The following is a 20,115-nucleotide window of genomic DNA, read 5'->3' as shown; positions in this document are numbered from 1 at the left end:
CAAAACAAAAGCCTTCCATTCAAAACTTTCTGATAAATTAAAATTCCGAAATCCAGTGCTAAGAAAGATCACCAACAAGGGATGATCTTTGTTTATTTTAGATACATAGCCTGACCAAGACTTTAAAATATATATGTTTTGGATAATCAAAGAGATAATTGATAGTACAGCCTCCATGGAGAGTAAGAAATTGTGAAACTGAAACATTTCAGTTGAAATGAAATAGGAAAGTTTAATATGACAACTAATTGGGATTCTTGAAATGAAAATATATGATCATTGAAACCAAAGCACAGCACATAGAATTAAACTATAGTTTGGACATAGATGACAAGAGTACTAATGATGAGAAGTTCACCCAGAACACAGCACAGAGACAGATTTTTTTGGTCAACCTGAAAGCAGTTAAGAGCCATGGAAGATAGATTGAGAAATTCTAGCATATATCTAAGTAGGATTGCCAAAGAACAAAATGGAGACAGTATTGGAGAAACTAAAGGACTGAAGGAAGTCCCAAGTTCTCAGATTAAAAGTGTGCTACAGCTACCAAGCAGGATAAAGAAAGGTGAATCCATACTTCAGTACATTATGCTGTAACTGCAGGTATAGAGAGAAAACCTTAAAAGCCACCAAAGAGGCGAGGAAAAAAACACAAATATACTGGAAGGGAACAGATTTCTAACAGTTATGAATAATAGATACCAGAAAACAGTGGAGAAATATTTCTGAGAAAAAACTATCAGTCCAGAATTTCATACCCAGCTAAATGCACTCAAGACTGTAGAGGAAATAAAGACATTTTCATTCTAAGACCAGGAAAGCATACCACTCTAAGACCATCATTGTGAAAAACTACTAAAGGATGATCTTCAGGAAGAAGGAAAATGAATCCATAAGAAAGGAGTGGAATACAGAAAGCAATTGTGAGCACAGAAAGAAAAATATTTCAGTTTACTATTGACTAAAAACAAAAAAAGTCATAATAACTGATTTTTTAAAAAATTTTAATGTAGTATGTAAACTAGATAACAATAAGAATCATAGAGGGGAAAACAGATGTTTAGTGAGTAATTTAAGCATATGCTACAGTCCTTGTAATCCTCAGGAGGAGAAAAGGAATGCTGAATAACTTTAGACATTATTATATTAAAAGGGAAACCACCAAAGGAAAAACATCCTGTAGCTCTCAGATGGCAAGGGGTTAAAAAAGGGGACAAGAAGGAATATAGACTACTTTATAAATCCAACAGATGGCAGGAAGGGAGGAAAAAAAGAGAGAAGGGTAGGTAAGTCCAAATATATCAGTAATGACTGCATAAACTGATTTAATTTACCTAATAGAGATTATCACATTGGATTTTTTTTAAATCCAGATATATTTATTAATTTAAATGAAACAGACATATAAAACTCTTTGGTTGAATAAAGAATTCAGAATTTTATTTTACCATATGTAGAAAGGGAAGAAAATTCCAAAGCCTCCTCTCATTTAACAAAGAAGCTTCCCAAAGATATATACCTTTCAGAAAGCTTGAGATATCAATTTAAATAATATTATCAGGGCAAAACAGTTAAAAAATACAACAACCAGTAAGAGTTGTATGCTTTTAGCAGTTAAAGGTCACATTTCTCAGGACATGACAACTATTTCAAAACCCTGGATATCTTAAAAGATTTTTTTTTTTTTGGACAGTTGACATTTCCAAGGACATTTTAGAAAGCAGCAGGATTATACATTTTCAGAGACATCTCCACATTGGAATGTAAAATCAGTGCTTTTGTATCGATCTCCATTCACCACTTTATCAGAACTGGTCCCTGAATAGTGTCTCCCTTACTGACTCTTTGTGAGCTTTGTTTCACCAGCAATGCAGACAGCATGAGCTTTCAGGGTTAAGCACTGGAATTCCATTAGGTAACCTTTTGATAGAGGGAAAAGCAGGTTTTAGAAGCTTAAAACTTTACAATATGGGAAAGAAAAAAGGCACAGAGAATTGCAACAAAGAATGTAAGGCATGTGATGTTTTGCATCTTCACTTCCATTTGTTGCCTCTTAAGCAGTAACTTTATCTTAAATTTCAACCTATAAAAGAACCCTTCCTGTGCAATCTTCGTATTTTTCGTATGTATTTCCAATGTTTATTACTCAGCATCCAAGTGAAAATATTTGTAATGCACCACCTATAGCACCATTTGATAAGTTTTACTGCTTCACTAAAAGAAGCCTTCTAGCATTTCTATAACACCTTACATGATGTTTTACATCCCAGGATTTCTGAAAAGGCCATCCCACCTAAGTATGTGCCAATCTAATGTTACTTTCTTCTGGTTGTAGATTTGGTAAATGACAGAAACACTCTTGATTTTTCAGGGATATATTTCTTGCCAGTGAGAGCTAGCTTAAGTGAAATCAAAAGCCATTTAATTATTTAGAGTATAATTCTATAGCCCATCGTTTCAGTGGTGAGCAGGTTTAGGAGAGTGGTCTTGTCATTACAAGGTTAGGTCTTTCATCACTCAAATAGAGCATACAGCCTCATTTGATGGCCGTGTTATTACCCAGAACCCTTGTGTTTTGCTTACATGAATGTGGTCAAACTTTTTCTTAGGAGAGTTTCCCTTATATCATTCTTAGGAAGGATGATATAACCTTTCTAGTTAGAGACAGGCCAATCATGTAGCAGCTTCAGGTAGGCACAGATTTTACAGATAAAATAGATACGGTTCTAACTTATCATACCTTCTTTCTTAAAGGTGGAAGTTTCCACTAGAAACTCATGCCTAGGGTATGATTGTAAACACTAATTTCCAACAATGTAGTTCCCTTGTTAACGTAGCAAAATAATCCCTGGATTATTATTTTTAGTGGAGAACTGCCGGTTCCTTAAGTTTAGTCCAGAGTCATACTCAGAAATTTTAAGGGAGGATTTCACCTCTAATTGACCAGTTTATCATACTGTGTGAAGGGCACTGTACTATTATAGGAATTTCTCCCTCAGTACTGTGTAGCATGTAAAAGTAGAACCAGCATTTTAAAACAAAATTCCAAGTATCATGAGTGTTAGCATGATGGTTAAAGGAATGTATTTTTATATCTTTGAGTCCTTACAGAAAAAAGCCCAGCCAGTAACTAGGTATGAGCTTCAGGGTTACCCAGTTCTTCAGAATACCGACTCCTTTTCCCCTTACAGTTGAGACTCAGTGACCTAATGAAAAAGATCCGGGGGAATACTCCAGAGCTATCAGTTACCAGAGTGGTTGCCCCACAGTCACACACTAGTGTGGTCATTAGGCCATTCTTGTTCATGGAGGTAAGAGAAATAACAATTCTTCCCAGACTCTGCATTGTATGAAGAGCTCTCAAATAAGAACTTTTAGTCACTTAAAAAAAAAAAGTTCCTGGCAGAAAGAAGCTATCAGTACAGCCTTAAATTTTTCATACTTTCTCTATCAATTTGAGAGATAGCCAAGGCTGAGTGTTTATGTAGTGTAGGCAAAGACAGGTCTCATCTTTTATGAGACACACTACAACCTAGTTAGGAAATGACCTCAGAAGTGAGACCCTCCTATAGACAGACAGGCAGGCTAACTACTTTCCTATAATTTCCTTTAGTTTCATCAGTTGTCTCATATGGGACTCCCTTTAAACAGGTCTGGGAGGTTTTTGGACAACTCTGGAACACCACTTGAGTTTTCCTTGTCTGCAGCCAGAGAAAGAGCCAGCCCTCCAAATAGTTCCAGGAGTGTACCATGAGGTTCCTGGAATTTATCAGAAATTTAAGTAGAAACTAGATCATTGATCCCTGTGCCCCCAGAGAAAAAAAAGTTACAGCAAAAAGCTGTTAAATGGGTGGTGCTGACATTTTCTTATCGGTCCAAGATGGAAGGCCTTACACTTTAAAAATCATATAAGCACTCAGCAGTTCTCAATAAGAACGGAGCAATGTTTTCCACTGATGAACCTTGATGTAAATCAGTTGTTAGACTTTACGTCTTGACACCATCCATCTGAGTTAACTGGTTGGGCTTCTCACAACTGTGATTAGAATATTTGACACACTTGATCCAGGCTTTGAAGTAATCTAACACAACATTATCTAGCGCATCAGTGTTGGCCCTTGGGCGGCCACTGGGGAAGTATCAGAAATTTAGTTGGCCTACCATTAATATTTCACAAGGAGAGAAACCAAATCTTCTGTTTACTATAGATCTCATTGTCATATGAGCTGTAGGCAATGTGTCTAACCACTATAGTTGAAATATATACAAACTCTCGGGTTAGTTTATTTTTCAGAATTCTCTTTTGATGTTTGACTTTCTCTGCTGAATTCCAGTTCTATGGCATGAAGGCAGCATTGATGAATCGTTAGGGTTTTACAAACTGCAGTTTGTTTGAAGACTTTTGCTGGCACTCATGTCAGTTTTAACATATGGGTGTACTTCCACTCATCTGAAAAGGTAAACACAATTACTAAAGTTTTACATGCATAAAATCAATCTGAAATGGTCTGCAAGGTGGGAGGCATGAGCTGCCCTCTTTATTGTGACACTCCTGTACTCTGTGGGCCTGACACAGGGCAGCTCCATAAATACCATTGAACATATTGGAAAGTTTAGAGCATACTCATCATTCTTTATTATTTTTAGAATCCCTTCTGTGTGTGAGTCAATCCATAGTTACGCAAGCAAGATAAGAGTAAATTCTTTGGTGATGCCAAGCAGCTATTTAGGAAAGACTAAAGATAGGGTTAAAAAAAATACCCTGCCAGTGTAGACTGGATTTGGAGCCTAGTTCTGAAGAAGGACAAAGTATTTTATGTCACGTGTGTAGGTCACAAAGTGAGAGGTAAAAATTACCACTTTAAATGCATTAATGAAAAATTTAAGAGTGACAAATTGAGAATTCAGGAAGGTAAAAAAGATACGGAATAAACCTCAAGAGAGAAGTAAGTAATAATAATAGCACAAATTAATGAAATAGAACAAAGAAACTATAGAACGTATCAGGAAAACCAAAGGCTTTGAAAAGAAAAATTTTATAAAAAGAATTTTTGTAGAAGTTCTTGTAGAACAGGCCTAAGGAAAAAAGTGAAAACGTACCAATAAACAAAATAGGAGTAATTGGAAATACAGAGACAGTAAAATGTGTAAGAGACTATATTTAAATCTAATGAAATAGTAATTCTGTAGAAAAACTTAATTACCAAAATGGATTCACAAAGAAATTAAAAGCCTGAATAAACATATAACTATTAAAGAAATAGTAATCAAAGTGACACCTTTCAAATGACATCAGTCCCAGATTGTTTTAGGTACGTATTATCAGCACTTCAAGGAATAGAGGAAAAGCAACCAAGGTCCTTATATGATATTAAATGTAACTTTTAAAAAAAACCCCAATAAGGACAGAACAAGAAAAAAAGTATATATATCAATTTCACTTATGAATAGAGATGAAAAATATATTGTAAAAACTCACAAATCAGTTTTTTAAATTGATGGTAGCTATTTTTAAAAAATAGAGACTAGGGGCTTCCCTGGTGGTGCAGTGGTTAAGAATCCGCCTGTCAGTGCAGGGGACACGGGTTCAAGCCCTGGTCCAGGAAGATCCCACATGCCGTGGAGCAACAAAGCCCGTGCGCCACAACTACTGAGCCTGTGCTCTAGAGCCTGCGAGCCACAACTACTGAGCCCATGTGCCACAACTACTGAGCCCGTGTGCCACAACTGTAGCCTGCATGCCTAGAGCCTGTGCTCCGCAACAAACAGAAGCCACCACAATGAGAAGCCCGCGCACAGCAACGAAGACCCAATGCAGCCATTATTTAGATAAATAAATTTAATAAAATAAAGTAAATAAAAAATAGAGACTAAATAATATTTATAATAATATTTAATAATATTTATCATTTAAGTCTCTAAATAATAGACTTAATATTTATTAATATTTTAATAATCCCAGGATTGTATGATTCAATACCAGAAAGATTAATGTGAAATTAACAGATTAATGGTTTTTAAATAAAAACTATGACCATCTCAGATGCCAAGAAAATTATTTCAATACAATCTAATACTCATTACAAAACCAAATCAGAAGTAGAAGGGAATTTTCTCTAACTTGATTAAGGGGATTGACAAAAACCCTATAACAAGCGTCATATGTAATGATCAAACCTTCAAAAATATTCTCAGTAATTTCAAGACCAAGACACGGATATCTACCAACCATATTTCTGTTCAACGCTGTAATGGAGGACCTACATTTCAATAAGAGAAAACAAAACAGAAATGAGAGTTATATGTATTGGAGAGAAAAGACTGAACTGTCTCTAATTGAAGGCAATATAATTGTCTACAGAGAAAATCCAAGAGAACCAACAAAGTTTGAATTAAGGAGGCTTCAGCAAAGTTACAAAAGAAACATCAATAGTGTTCCTGTAAGTAACTGGTTACAAAATGTTTTTTAAAACAGCAATGAAAACTAATACCTATGAGTAATCTTCATGGATAAAATTATAAAAATAAAGAGATATGACTACATTTATAGATAGGAAGACCCAGTGCAACTTCTCCCCAAATGTGTCCATAAATTCAGTGTATTTTAAATCAAATCCAAACAGGCTTTTTGAGGGAACTTGAATAGTTGATCTTAAAGTTTTATGGAAAAGCAAAAAGCCAGGAGTAACTAAGCCAGGAGTAACTACTTCCTCCTAAGAAGGAACAGCTGCCCTATCAGATATAGATACTAAGACCTATAAAGCTCTAGTAATTAAAACAGTAAGTATTAGTACAGGTATAAAGAAGAAAAAGGAACTAGGGCTAGACAAAGTGAAAAGACAAGCCACAAAGTAGGAGAAGATATTCACCATCTCCAGAACTGAGGAAGATTAGTATTTTGAATATACCATTGACAAAAAGACAACCAGATGGAAAACTGGAAAGATGGTATGAACAGGTAATTTACAGATGTAGAAACCTGAATAGCTAATGAGCTTATAAAAGATGCTAAATGTCACTAGTAGCCAAAGAAATTAAAATGATGAGATAATCACTTCACATTTGTCAAACTGACCAAAATTAAATATCCTAACAATAAATGAAATGTATTGGCAAAAGTGTGGGGAAAGGAGAACTTTAACACATTGCTGGTTGAAGTATAAATTGATACAGCCACTTTGCAGAGTAATTTTATAATAAAGAGCACAGTTAAAACTTCTAAGATGTGGGCCCTAGAGAATCACACATATGCACAAGGAAATATATGACTCATTGTAACTTAGGTGTTTGCGAGTGAAAGTGTAGAAACGACCTAAATGTTCATAAGCAGGAGACTGGGTGGGTGGTAAATTATGGTAAATTTATACCATTGAGTTCTATAAAGCACTGAAAATGGATGACTTAGGATGGGGGTTGGCACATTACTTACTGCCTATTTCTGTAAATGAGTTTATTGGCTCACAGCCATGCTCACTCCTTTACGTGTCGTCTGTGGCTGCTTCTGCATGGCAACAGAGATAAGTAGCCAGGACGAGGACTGTATGACCACAAAGCCTAAAGTAATTTACTGACCCTTAACAGAAATTTGCCAACCCCTAAACTCGAGCTACATGTATCAAGTTGTGTAAATGTCAAACATAATATATGAAAGATAGCTTATTGCAGAATAATGTGTGTAGTATAGAGTTTGAAAACATGCAAAATACCTTGATATTTATAGATGCCTCTATATGTATAATAGTGTAAAATATGCATTAGAATCAGCAACACTGAATACATGGTAGTGCTTTCCATAGTGGAGGGAGCTTATAGAGGGGCTTCAACAGTTTTGATAATATTCTTTCTTTAAGAAATGTGGAACAAATAAAAATGTTAGGATTTGATAAGTAACTGGATCGTGAGACATGAATGTTGTATTAACTGTACCTTTTTGAACTTTAAAAAATACTCCACAATTTGAAAATTGGATATTTTCATCTGATGTGTTAATAATCACAAATTAGTAAGAATTTAATTAATGAGAATGCTCTTAATATTTTGTTTTTTAGTAAAGATTTTTTAAGCATTTTGTGTTAAAGTAACAGAAATGGAAGATTTCATACTTCAGTTTAATTTTTCCAGAGCATTGTTTTGCTTTTAAATTTTTTTATTATGAAAAGTTTCAAATGTGCAGAAAGGAATATTGTTTGTATGTACGATTTATTGACAGAAAGGCACATAAGAATAAGAAGAGTAGCCTGAGCCTTTTTAGGTTTAGAATAATAATCAGGAAGGCTGAGGCCTGAGCTAAGAGGTGTAGTAAAAGCTAAGGACAATAAAAGGCCCTTTGTTCACAAAACAAAGACAGCAAAGAAATATCTGACCCGATGCATGATGTAAATGGTGTAATTTTTAAAATAACCAAAGAAAAGCAGGACTAGAAAATATATATTATTGAAGAAAGAATACAACACCTCTTACTAACTAGCTGTGTAACCTTGCAGGGGTCATTTTAACTTGTCAGGGCCTCATTTTCTTAAGGATAGTGTGATGCAGTTAGTTTAAATGATCAAACTAGTCCCCTCCCACCTGTGATTCAATGTCTTCTTGACTCTTGTTTTCAATCCATTGTTTCTATCAAAAAAAATTATCATCCAACATAAAAAATAAATGTGGAATAGGGGACTTAAAGCTCAAGGTAGATGAAAAGTTCATAAACAGCACCTATTTCTTCAAGCCAGGAGTTCCTGTCTTCACTGTAAGCTAAACGCCTCAGGGTCTTCAAACTGGCCAGTCTTTTACTTGCCTCAGTCTTTGTACCTCCTGTTTCTTTCTTCTATACACTCCAACTTTAGGTTTGCTCCTGTGGCTCATGGTTGCTGCTTTTTCCAGGAAGTATTCCTGGAGTAGTTTAGGCAAATAGATGGATGGTGGAGTCTCTCGGTGAATTAGCCAACACCGGAGAAAAGCAGACTTTGTTGAGGAAATTGGTGTGTTTTATTTTGGACAGGAAATCTGATCAAGTGTCAGTGGGACATTCAAATAGAGATATGTAGTAGCTTCTTGAGCACACAGATCTGGAGATTAGGAGCGAGATCTAGGTTGAGAGTATAGATTTGGTATATAGTTTGGTTATCAGCTCATACGTGGTAATTAAAGAGGAGAGTGTAGACTGGAAAGAAAAGAAAGCATCAAACCAAATCCTGAAGAAAATCAGCATTTGAGGGAGAAGGAAAAGAGAAGGAGAGAAGAAGATAGAAGAGTAGCCAGTGAAATTGGAGGAGAACTAGAAAAATATGACCCCATGGAAGCCAAGCATATTGAGTAGGATGAGGACTGTGAAGAGTGCTCATTCGATTTAATAACAAGTAAGTCATTGGTGGTCTTGGCAAAACACTTCCCGTGGATTGGTGACCCAGAACACCACTGGTTGAGGCAGGTTGAGGGAAGGATTGGAAACAGTGAATGTAGCCAGTTCTTACAAGAAGCTTTGCTATTCAGGAAGGATAAGGTGAACCTGTAGAATCTTTTTGAGAGAAGTTATTAAATGCTAATGGAAAGGAGCTTGGAAAGAAGAAAGGGTTGAAGATAAGGCACCAGGGTGGTTAACTGATGGGATGTCCAGATAGAAGGATCACCTTCAGCAAAGATCCTGAAGATGTTGTGGCAGAGGAAATGAGGCGAATGAGGACGTGGGTGCAGTTGAAACTTCCATTTTAATGAGTTTTTCTCCTCGTTGAAGGTAGAGGGAATTATCTACTGAGAGCGAGAGGGGTAGTAAGTAGTGTTCTGGTAAGTACAAGGGATTTGAAATAGTTGCTGTGGAGAATAGGAGGGAGAACAGCCTTGGAGAATAAAGATTGCTGATTAGAGACAAGGGAGAATTCTAAGTTGGAGACAGTAACATAGCAGTGGTACCATTTGCGTAGCTGTGTGATTTGTTTTTTGTTCTGTTTTTTTTTTTTTTTGCGGTACGCGGGCCTCTCACCGTTGTGGCCTCTCCCGTTGTGGAGCACAGGCTCCGGACGCGCAGCCTCAGTGGCCATGGCTCACGGGCCCAGCTGCTCCGTGGCATGTGGGATCTTCCCGGACCGGGGCACGAACCTGTGTCCCCTGCATTAGCAGGCGGACTCTCAACCACTGCGCCACCAGGGAAGCCCTGATTTGTATTTTTTTTCAAGCAGCTCCACCTGTGGCTAGATGGGAAGCCTTAGTGTTAGGATAGAGAAGGTGACTAACAGTTGGTTTGCTCCAAGTTGCCCTTTTGCTCAGTAGATGTGACAGAAGTATGGGACTTCTGTTAAGGAAGTTGGCAAGAAAGTTGTTGAAGAGATAGACCACGTAGTCTAAAACAGGGGTCGGCTGACTACAGGCCAAATGTGGCCCACTGCCTGTCTTGTGTTTTTATACATTTTAAATGTTTACATAAGTACTTACATAATATCCATAATATGCCTCTTGGCTCACATAGCCTAAAATATTTAGTCTCTGGCCCTCTAAGAAAACGTTTCCTGACCTTTACCTAGACTAAAATAGGATTATAGTAAAAACAGGATGGGACTTACAGATAGCCAGAAAATAGAGGGTCCAAGGAACTTAAGGTCTCAGTAAAGTCCAAATATTAGGTACAATGGGACAACTGAGTGGGAAGGATAGGAGGTTGAAGTGAGACTCTTGTGAGTTAGATTTCAGAGCTGGGGCAGCTGCAAGTGACAACCAGGTCCAGCTGTGGCCATGGTAGTCGGGGACCAAAGTAGAGGGGCTGTGAGTGTCAGTGGAGTTGAGGTCAGGGAACTGAGAGCCCAAGCGGAGATATAAAGTCATCCAGGAGTGGAGGAAAGGGAGATTGGGAGCGTGCCATTCAGCCTGCCAATTTGGGATGGTTAATACAGTAACAGAATCAGATCCTTAAATCACATCTCTAAAGGCGAGGGAACCCCCACTAGAAGGCCAATCCTATGTTTAAAATTAAAAGAAAAAAGGGCATGGCATTTGCTTGAACAAGAACCACCCTTGTGGAAGAAGTGGCTGGTGAGTAAATGGCTAATGAACGTTAGGCTGCTGCATGACCAGGTCACCCAGGATGGCTGTTCTCTTGCTCTCTGTACATCCCCTGCCGACCAGTGCCTGCTTCACCCACACCCTGCTCACATGACTGCCCTTCTACATACCTGCCCCAGGCCCCAGCTGGTGATCTAATCTTTAGGTCAGAAAATCTCCACCAGGAGAGGTTACCTAAGGGGCAGTGAGGGGCATGCGCCTCTGCTAGTTTCCCTGGTAACCGATGACATCAATTCCCGCTATAACTGGTAACCTCCCCCCTCCCTCCTGGGGAGCGAAGACTGCTGCCTCGTCCTGCCCACCGTCTGCCACACATGGGGTGTCACTCCAGGCCTCGCTTTCAAACCTGTAAGCTTCCGCGTCCGTTAAACCATTGATGTCTCTGTTGCTGACTCCGGCTCTGCTGTCTTGAGGCTGGGCAAGTACAGGGCTTCCAGGCACCCCAACTGCTGTGTTAGTAGATGAAAGCATAGCGTGTGATGCGTTGCCCAAGGAACTTGGGACCTGGAACTGGAAATTGGTTCCTAGGGCTGTCAGGTGTCTCACTGTTATTTAGAAGAAGGAGGCCTCCATTGTTGCTTTAGGTCTGGAGGGCAGAACAGCACAAACAGGGTTTGTGGACATAGACATAGCTTTCCCTCAGCACGTGGGACAGAATCAGAATGACGCCTTCATCACTGAGGTCATTCTTACAGCAAGACCAGCTAGGTGGCAGTGTTGTTGAAGAGCTTCCTCATAAATGACCTTCAAGTCCTTTCTAATCCAAATTCTGTGATAATACAGGTGTGATACAATTTTTTCTAAAATATAAGAACAATCCATTTAATTTGTGGATGATTTTTCACCTCTGATTCTTCTCATTTGCTTGTTACTGAGCACCCACCCTGTGGCAGGCACTTCCTAGGACTACAGAAAAGAGCGACGTCCCTCAGTATTGTTTACCCACAGGGCCCTCTTCTGTAGCCTTTATTTCTTTATATGTGGGAAAGCGACAGCCATACTTTTACTTTTTTATATTTCCGCTTTTATCCTGACCTCAGGACCACAGGTATAACATTGCTATCCACCAACATAAATACCTCATGGCATAAAATGGTTAAGAAAGCTAAATAAAGCTTTGCTACTCTGCCCTGGGGCTTGTACAGTAACGCCTCACATGCAGTGAGTTCTCAGCACGTGTTTTTTGAATTGAAATCTTCCATTTCTGTAATAGCATCACTTGCACCTTTAGGTAGAACTTGAATTTAATGTGGTGGTTTGTGTGTGTGCTTGTTTTTCGAGTAGCTGATGGATTTACAACTGAGCGACAGTAACTTTCGTCGACACATCCTGTTGCAGTATCTCATTTTATTCCAGTATCTCAAGGGGCAGGTCAAATTTAAAAGGTAAGTTAATATGGGTAGTAAATGGTTTATAAACAGCAGCAAAGAGAATGCTTACTGATGTATATTTTTATGTAGCGGGCTCATTTTGTGTGGAAGGCTCACCTCCCTGAAACATTTCATTTGCAGCAATATTAGATAATCAGGGGCTTTTGTTAGCTTAACAAGATGCTAAGGTATTTGTTTTAGAGAAAAGGCATTGACTGGATCTGCTGCCAGTGTCTTTCTTGCTGAGAGCCTGGCATCCTGGGAGTTCTCAGTTGTCTTGGTGGGTGGTGATTTCCGTCATTCCTCACCTCACTCAGACCTCCAAACCTGATTTGCAAACTCAGCCAATAATACTTCTTTCTCCAGGTGTGGGACTATCTAGGACATTAGAACTGAAAAAAATTAGGTAAAGCTTTGAAGCACAGAGGAGTTCTAGTTTCTTTGGGATTTCAGAAAACCTAATCAGGACCTCCGCTGTCAGTCTGAATACCTCCACCTGTAGGGCGGACTAGTCCCTCTTGTCCCACCTAAAACTGAAGCAGAGCTCCGTTACCGGATGGTATCGGAAGTTTGCAGAGCAGTGTTGTATTAGTTGTAAAGAATGTGGCTTTCTACCTTCTGGTTTTGAATCCCACTTTCATCACCCACTAGCTGCAATTCAGCTTTCAGACTTGTAATTTTAAGATAACACATAGCGAACACTCAAAAATGCTATTTGTTATCCTTCTATCTGTTGTGGAAGTTTGGTATAGCATAGTAGAAATTGGAGGCAGACCTGGGTTTGAATGCACGCTTTATGGCTTGAGGCTCTGTAGTCTGTTTAATATATGCACATGTCCTTGTTTTGAGAATTAAATGAATAATGTATGTAAATCCTGGCACATGGCAGTCTATCAGTATTCGTTGGATGGCTATAAAGTATAGAGCACCTAGTACATAGTGAGAGCTGAATTGATGGCAGCTGTTAACAATTTGGGTCTGCCTTCAGCCTTCTCTAGAGTTTTGGGGGTTTTATTCATTGTATCTTGAATGCGTTTTAAAGGAACATAGTGTGACTTATTTGAATGTGCATCTTGGAGAGGAGTATGTTAACATTTTCTCTTGAGGCTATTATCCCACATTGAACTTATTTTAGGAAACATTCATTGCTTTGTTCAGTGTTTCTTCAAGATGGTACATAAACCTTAAAATTGAATATACAATTCTTGTAACTCAAGCATGCTTTTATTGCTTTGTTTCCTAGTTCAAACTATGTTTTAACTGATGAGCAATCACTCTGGATTGAAGATACTACAAAATCAGTTTATCAAGTAAGTTCATCACGCAACAAACCCATGATTGAACAAAATGAAAATTTAGAATTTTCTTTGTTTCAGCCCCAAATAGGAAAATAAGGATAAAGTTAAGCTCAGGTACAAGACCACAAACACTTCTTGGTTCTCTGCCTACAAACCACTCCTATGATGCAGAAAGTTGTTGAAAGCTTAGTATATTCTTTCTAATCACAGCTACTATCTGAAAACCCCCCTGATGGAGAAAGATTTTCAAAGATGGTAGAGGTATGTGTTTTATATTTACATAGTCTTCTTAGCACCCAGTAGAGTTTCAAAGTCTTCATTATGGAAATGTAATTTCTTTGTTTTTCCCAGCATATATTAAACACTGAAGAAAACTGGAACTCATGGAAAAATGAAGGCTGCCCAAGTTTTGTGAAAGAAAGGTAAATATATACTCCTCTCAAGCAATATGAGAAAGGCTTTCAGAATACAGTTTGGTATGACTATTTTACATTATGTACAGATATGTGTAAATGTATTTCATATAAAAAATGTAAATTGTATTCCATAAAAATTACAACCATTTTGATATACTTCTATTTGACATTTTTATCTCAAATTTCTTGTCATTAACTTCTCAGAACAAACTGATCTGTTATTAATTATGGGGAAAAAAATGCTGTGTACCCACTCCTTGTAATTTGTCCCCTGGTGTGGCCTTTTTGTCTTCTCTCTGATGAGTGTAATAATATGAAGCTTTCATATGAAGCTTTTTTAGGAAGAAAACAATAACTAAATTTTCTTTTACATTAAACATTTGAAATTCCAGTATGTTTTGTTCACCACAGAACATCAGATACCAAGCCGACAAGAGTAGTACGGAAGAGAACGGCTCCAGAGGACTTCCTAGGGAAAGGACCCAACAAAAAAATTCTGATGGGAAAGTAGGTTAACCTGTCTCATAGGTGGGATGTTATCATAGAGGCTTTTATATTGTGAAAATATTACTGTAAGAACTCCCAAGGTTTTGTGTTTTTCCAGTTTTTTGTGTGTTTGGTATGTACACAGATGACTAAAGCAAACCACACCCTATCAATCTGAAGGGTCCATCATGGATTCACGCATTGAGACAAAACTTAGTTTTTTGTCTCCTGCTTCCAAAATCCATGGCTCTAGGTTCTGCCATTTTTTCCATGTCACAGACAATACAATTGCTGTTAGATTGATCCAGCTTATTTCTAGTTGTTGCATGGTACTATAATCCTTTCATTTCTTTTACCTTCTAGTTAACTATTCATTGCGTTATACTGCACTTGAATATTTTTAGAAAAAAGTAGTGGTTATCATTATCATTAAAGGGAGCTCAGCTCAGTGCTCTGTGATGACCTAGATGGGTGGGATGGGGGGAATGGGAGGGAGAGCCAAGAGGGAGGGGATATAGGTATACATATACGATTCACTTCATTGTACAGCAGAAACTAACACAACATTGTAAGGCAATTTTACTCCAACAAAAAAAAAAAGAGAGAAAAAAATCATTAAATATATGTTCATATAGAAAATTTGCTAAATGATTAAAACTCATCACCACCCCAAAATCCACTATTTAAGTATTTTTATAGTTTTAAGGTAGAAGAGAATGGTGTCCATAAAAAAATGTATTTATCTTTGTGTCTGTCTGTTTTGCAGTGAGGAGTTAACAAGGCTTTGGAATCTCTGTCCTGATAATATGGAAGCCTGTAAATCAGAGACAAGGCAGGTTTAAAATGTTTCATATGAAGTATTGCTTTTCTCAAATGTTAAACTAGAGTAGAATTTTGTCAGCTATAAGCAGAGCTCAAAAGAAATTTTAAAGTTTACTGTGGTTGACTTTGGCCCAGTAGAATATAGCTTTCCATAAAACACCTAGAAGTACTGATAAAATAATTATAGAAATCACAAAAAATAAAGATTTGCAAAAGAAGGGGGAACTAAAAACCAAAGTAAGAACTAATGCTGCCGGTTGCTTCTAGCTGGGGAGCAGTGCAAGTGATTCCTACATTGGGGAACCAGAGAACTTGGGTTTTAATGGCCACAAAAGGACAGAAAGTAAAGCCTTAGGACTGTACAAATATGTAACTGAGTTTCCCCCAAGTAAAGCTGAGGCCCTCAGTGCACACTATCTGTAAAGAAAAGGGCACGGCGGGAGGAGGAGGGACTTGCTCACTGGCACAGGAAGCAAGGAGCTCATCCATTTCCACCTGAGATGTGGAGGAAAAGGAAAACGTATTCCCTGAGAAATTATAACCACAGGTCTGCTGTATGCCGTCTTAGAGTTTATACTACCAGCAGTATAAAGGAACGACCCTTAAGCTAAGAGGGTGAACTAAAAAGTCCCAGGCTGACAGAAAGCTTGTGGTGGGGTAGGGCGGCCACACCTTCAACCTAAGCCACACAAGGATTCTACAGGTAAGTCTGAAGATAAACTCACCATCCAAACTTAAGAAAACAATCTACCATGACTAAGAATCAGCAGACAGAAGAATCAAATAAAAGGAACATGGCACTCTCAAAAAGGACCAGGCAAATTAGAAAAAACAAGTACTTCTTGTAGCAATAAGAAAATATAGCCATTTTGTACAACACAAGGAATAGAACCAATATTCTGTAATAACTGTAAATAAGAACAGACATGATCCTCACTAGTTATTTTTTTAATGCCCAGGGAATATATGCCAACTTTGGAGGAATTCTTTGAAGAAGCCATTGAACAGGCAGACCCTGAAAATATGGTTGAAAATGAATTCAAGTAAGTAATGTTTCTCATGAACTAATTTCCCTAATATCTCTTAAGAACTGTATGTATACTAGAATGCTTATCAAGGCAGACAGTTGAGAGCATAGTACTTTTTCTTTTAGCTGAGTTTATGTGCCAGCTTCACATTACTGCATGTCTTGATTTCAGTGACCATTCCCATCGACTAACAAGCATGACTTAGAGTCACGCTTGTGTCAGAAAAGTAGAAAAATCCCCCTTGAGCCCACCTCTATCACCTCTTTTCTCTGTTCCCCTTCAAATCACAGTATGTCCAACAGTGGTTGATAATTACTGCCTTCATTTCCTCAGCTCCTGTTCTCTGGGTCAGCCCATGCCTGTCTCCCCATCACTCCACTGAAATAGCTCTGATCATTTTTTGACCTCTTAGCAGCATTCTCCAGTTGATCTCTCCCTCCTTAGATAATGTTTTCTTCCCTTGACACCCATCTAACTGCACTCTCCTCCTGTTTTTCCCTTAGCCTCACTGTCTCAGTCTCCATTGCTGGCTCTCCATCTAACTCAAATTTTGTAGTAACTTCAGGAGTCAGTCTTAGCTGTATCTTCCAGGTGACACCACACAGCCCCGTGGTTTTAAATAGGCATTATGGCATCGTGATCCGAGGGCAAGGGCCCTCTCATCAGCCTGCCTAGATCAGTCCTGGGACTCTACCACTTACTGGCTAGGCTTCTAAGGGCTAATTTAAACCCATCTTTGCTTTGTTTCGTTATCTGTTAAACAGTAATAGTACCCATCTCACAGGGTTCTTCTGAGCATTAAATAAGATGGTTCACGTTGAACCACGCACTGCCTAGCGGTAGTTTTTCAGGTGCCAAGACTGTCTCAGAGGTAATGAGGCTCATTTATGAGCAGTGACTAATAAACTAGATTGCTACTCTAAGAACTTGTGGGGACTTCCAAGTCACTTACAAAAACTCTTACGTGGAACAAATCTGTGCTCTGGATTCTCTGTAGCTTGCCTGTTTCCAAAACATTATCTTTAGAGTTTCTCACGTTTTTCTTACCTTACTGTGTACCACCTATATTAAGGAACAGTTCGTGGATTCTGTTCTTGGTATCACTGCTTATGGTGTTGGCTACTGGATGTGTCCCTTTTAGTTTGGAGTAATTTTTATTCACTGAGGTTGATATTCAGCAAATTAAAGTTTAGATGTTATATAAATTTTTTAAAAAACAGATTAATTAACATGATGAAAACGGTTGGGTTTATAAAGTATTCTGAAACTCACACCTGCAGATGGCATTGCCCGTTTGGATATCAAGTCTACTGAACATAGTGAACCTATGAGTATTTTTCTCTCTAAATGACCAGGGGGATGATCTGTCCTGCACACACAGCATCTAGCCAGTCCTGGACACATACTAATTGACTTAACTTAAAATGTATGTAAACTTCTTAAATCTAAAAACTGTTTGCTCTGTATGAACCTGCCTCTTTGGACTCTGTTGATTTCCATTTATAAGTGAACTGCTCACTGAGAGGTTCTTTAGGGCTGTGATCAGAATGAGAAGAATGGTGCCTTCAGCTATTGACCTGGGAGTATAGAATTTTGCCTGGTGAACTACATTAACTAGAAGGGAATATAGAAATAAAGAAGTATAAATTACAAGACTGATATCTCTTTTTATAGGGCTGTGAACAATTCTAATTATGGTTGGAGAGCCCTGAGACTGTTAGCACGGAGAAGCCCTCACTTCTTTCAGCCAACCAACCAGCAGTTTAAAAGTTTGCCAGAATATCTCGAAAACATGGTAATAAAGCTAGCCAAGGAATTACCAGTAAGTAACACATCAGTTTTTACATCCTTTAGTTCGCGTTACCTTCTTTTTTTAAACTGCTCTTGCTGTTTGAGCTAAGAGCTGAATTTAGCCTTTATCATGTGGGGAAAAAAAAAAAAAATCCATAAACCCCCTTGTTTAGAATGAGAAAAAAATGCATTTGAGTATACATTTATAAGAAGTACATAAATAGATAAAGTAACTTTATATCAAAATTAACTTATTATACTTTATTTTTTCTGTGTGCCAATGCATTATATTTTATCAAAGGTAGGGCCCATGGGGTAGTGTGGTAGGCAGCTTGGCCTATCTTTCTACTCTTTTCCAATACAATATGGTAATAACTATACTGTATGCATAAATCTGAATAAAATTACTCAAAAAAAGTGTTAAGGACATGGCTGCTCCCCCAGTCTTCCCTAGACCATTGTTACCATATGCTGAGTACTTGCAAGTCATCTTGCCATACTTCTTACTGGCTCCCTTCTTCCCAGGTTGGAATAAGAGTCTTTCCAACCTTCAGTCTTCCCCGCCCGCCCCTCCTTCTCCAGGTTAACACTGTCCCACTGCGATCCTTACCTGACATTCACATTTAACACTCTCAAGGGTAAAGTTCTGGGCCCCGTAATTGGAATCTCGTACCTAAATAGAAAGTATGCCCAGTTATCTGATTTTAGAAGTTGGCATTCTTTTAAAACATTCTTTTACTCATTTTAGCCTCCTTCTGAAGAAATAAAAACAGGTGAGGATGAAGATGAGGAAGATAATGATGCTTTACTGAAGGAAAATGAAAGTAAGAATTGAATTTTCTTGGCTATTTTACAAAATTGGAAAAGATTGGGGTTCTTTGTTGAGAGGTACGTTATTTGATCTACTTCTCAACTTCTACCATCTTTCTCAGCTGTTTCTTATAGCGAGGAATCTAAAACATTGCTTGATAACTTTTAAAATAGTACCTTTTATACAGTAAAATTTGGAAGTGTTGGGAAGAAAAGTACTTACATTTGAAGGCAACTCATACCTCTGTTAATTCTTGGGGTTTAGATTGAGGGCCACTGGTTTCAGAAGCCTTCCTAATTATAATAGAGGCAACAGCTTTAGCTTTGATTGAGTCCCTAATGATCATAAGAACGGTAATTCAACCCGTGGAGAGTACAAAAAGGAAGTTTTACTTTTAAAATAAAGCTTATTAAAGGTGACTAATATCTCAGTGGCCCCATATTCCGTTTTATATTTTGAATCGTACACATCCTCGTACTTTGTTCCTAATTTGTTTCCTGTGTTTTCTAGGTCCTGATGTTCGGCGAGACAAACCTGTAACAGGGGACCAAATAGAGGTATTTGCCAACAAACTGGGTGAACAATGGAAGATTCTGGCCCCCTACTTGGAAATGAAAGACTCAGAAATTAGACAGATTGAGTGTGACAGTGAAGACATGAAGATGAGAGCTAAGCAGCTGCTAGTCGCCTGGCAGGATCAGGAGGGAGTGCACGCGACACCTGAGAACCTGATCAATGCACTCAACAAGTCTGGGTTAAGTGACCTTGCAGAAAGTCTAACTAATGACAATGAGACAAATAGTTAGCTTTTTTTTTTTTTATTATTAAAACTGTGATAAGCTTTTGTTACCAAGCAGCATTTGATAAGAGGTTCACTGGTTTTGGTAAACAATAAACATTTTTATAACAGTTGTACAGTTGGCTGGTGCTCCAAGAACAACAGAATGCATGGTGGCTCTTGATGACTGACCTCAGGGTCTGGGGGGACAAGGGGGTAGGTTGGGGAAATGGCCAAAGTAAAGTGACCTCAAGGTCACATAATACTTTTGTTAA

At 38.2% G+C, this 20,115-nt stretch overlaps 1 protein-coding gene across 1 annotated transcript in view; it reads left to right on the top strand.

Annotated features, from left to right (window-relative positions):
* The window catches only part of THOC1 (THO complex subunit 1), a 42,245-nt gene extending 22,368 nt beyond the window's left edge, over positions 1-19,877 (top strand). Inside the window, exons 12-21 of the mRNA XM_082853761.1 lie at positions 12,325-12,425; positions 13,654-13,720; positions 13,919-13,969; positions 14,060-14,130; positions 14,536-14,631; positions 15,377-15,442; positions 16,392-16,475; positions 18,135-18,282; positions 19,000-19,075; positions 19,573-19,877. Of these exons, the coding sequence (XP_082709887.1) occupies positions 12,325-12,425; positions 13,654-13,720; positions 13,919-13,969; positions 14,060-14,130; positions 14,536-14,631; positions 15,377-15,442; positions 16,392-16,475; positions 18,135-18,282; positions 19,000-19,075; positions 19,573-19,868 (1,056 nt within the window). The 3' untranslated portion in view covers positions 19,869-19,877. The remainder of the gene's footprint in view (positions 1-12,324; positions 12,426-13,653; positions 13,721-13,918; positions 13,970-14,059; positions 14,131-14,535; positions 14,632-15,376; positions 15,443-16,391; positions 16,476-18,134; positions 18,283-18,999; positions 19,076-19,572) is intronic.
* The last annotated feature ends 238 nt before the right edge of the window (positions 19,878-20,115 follow it).

The sequence above is a fragment of the Leucopleurus acutus genome (assembly GCF_964270905.1).
Source record: "Leucopleurus acutus genome assembly, chromosome: 13".
Classification (NCBI taxonomy): domain Eukaryota; kingdom Metazoa; phylum Chordata; class Mammalia; order Artiodactyla; family Delphinidae; genus Leucopleurus; species Leucopleurus acutus.
The sequence above is the reverse complement of the archived record's forward strand: the minus strand, read 5'-3'. Positions and strand labels throughout refer to the sequence as shown.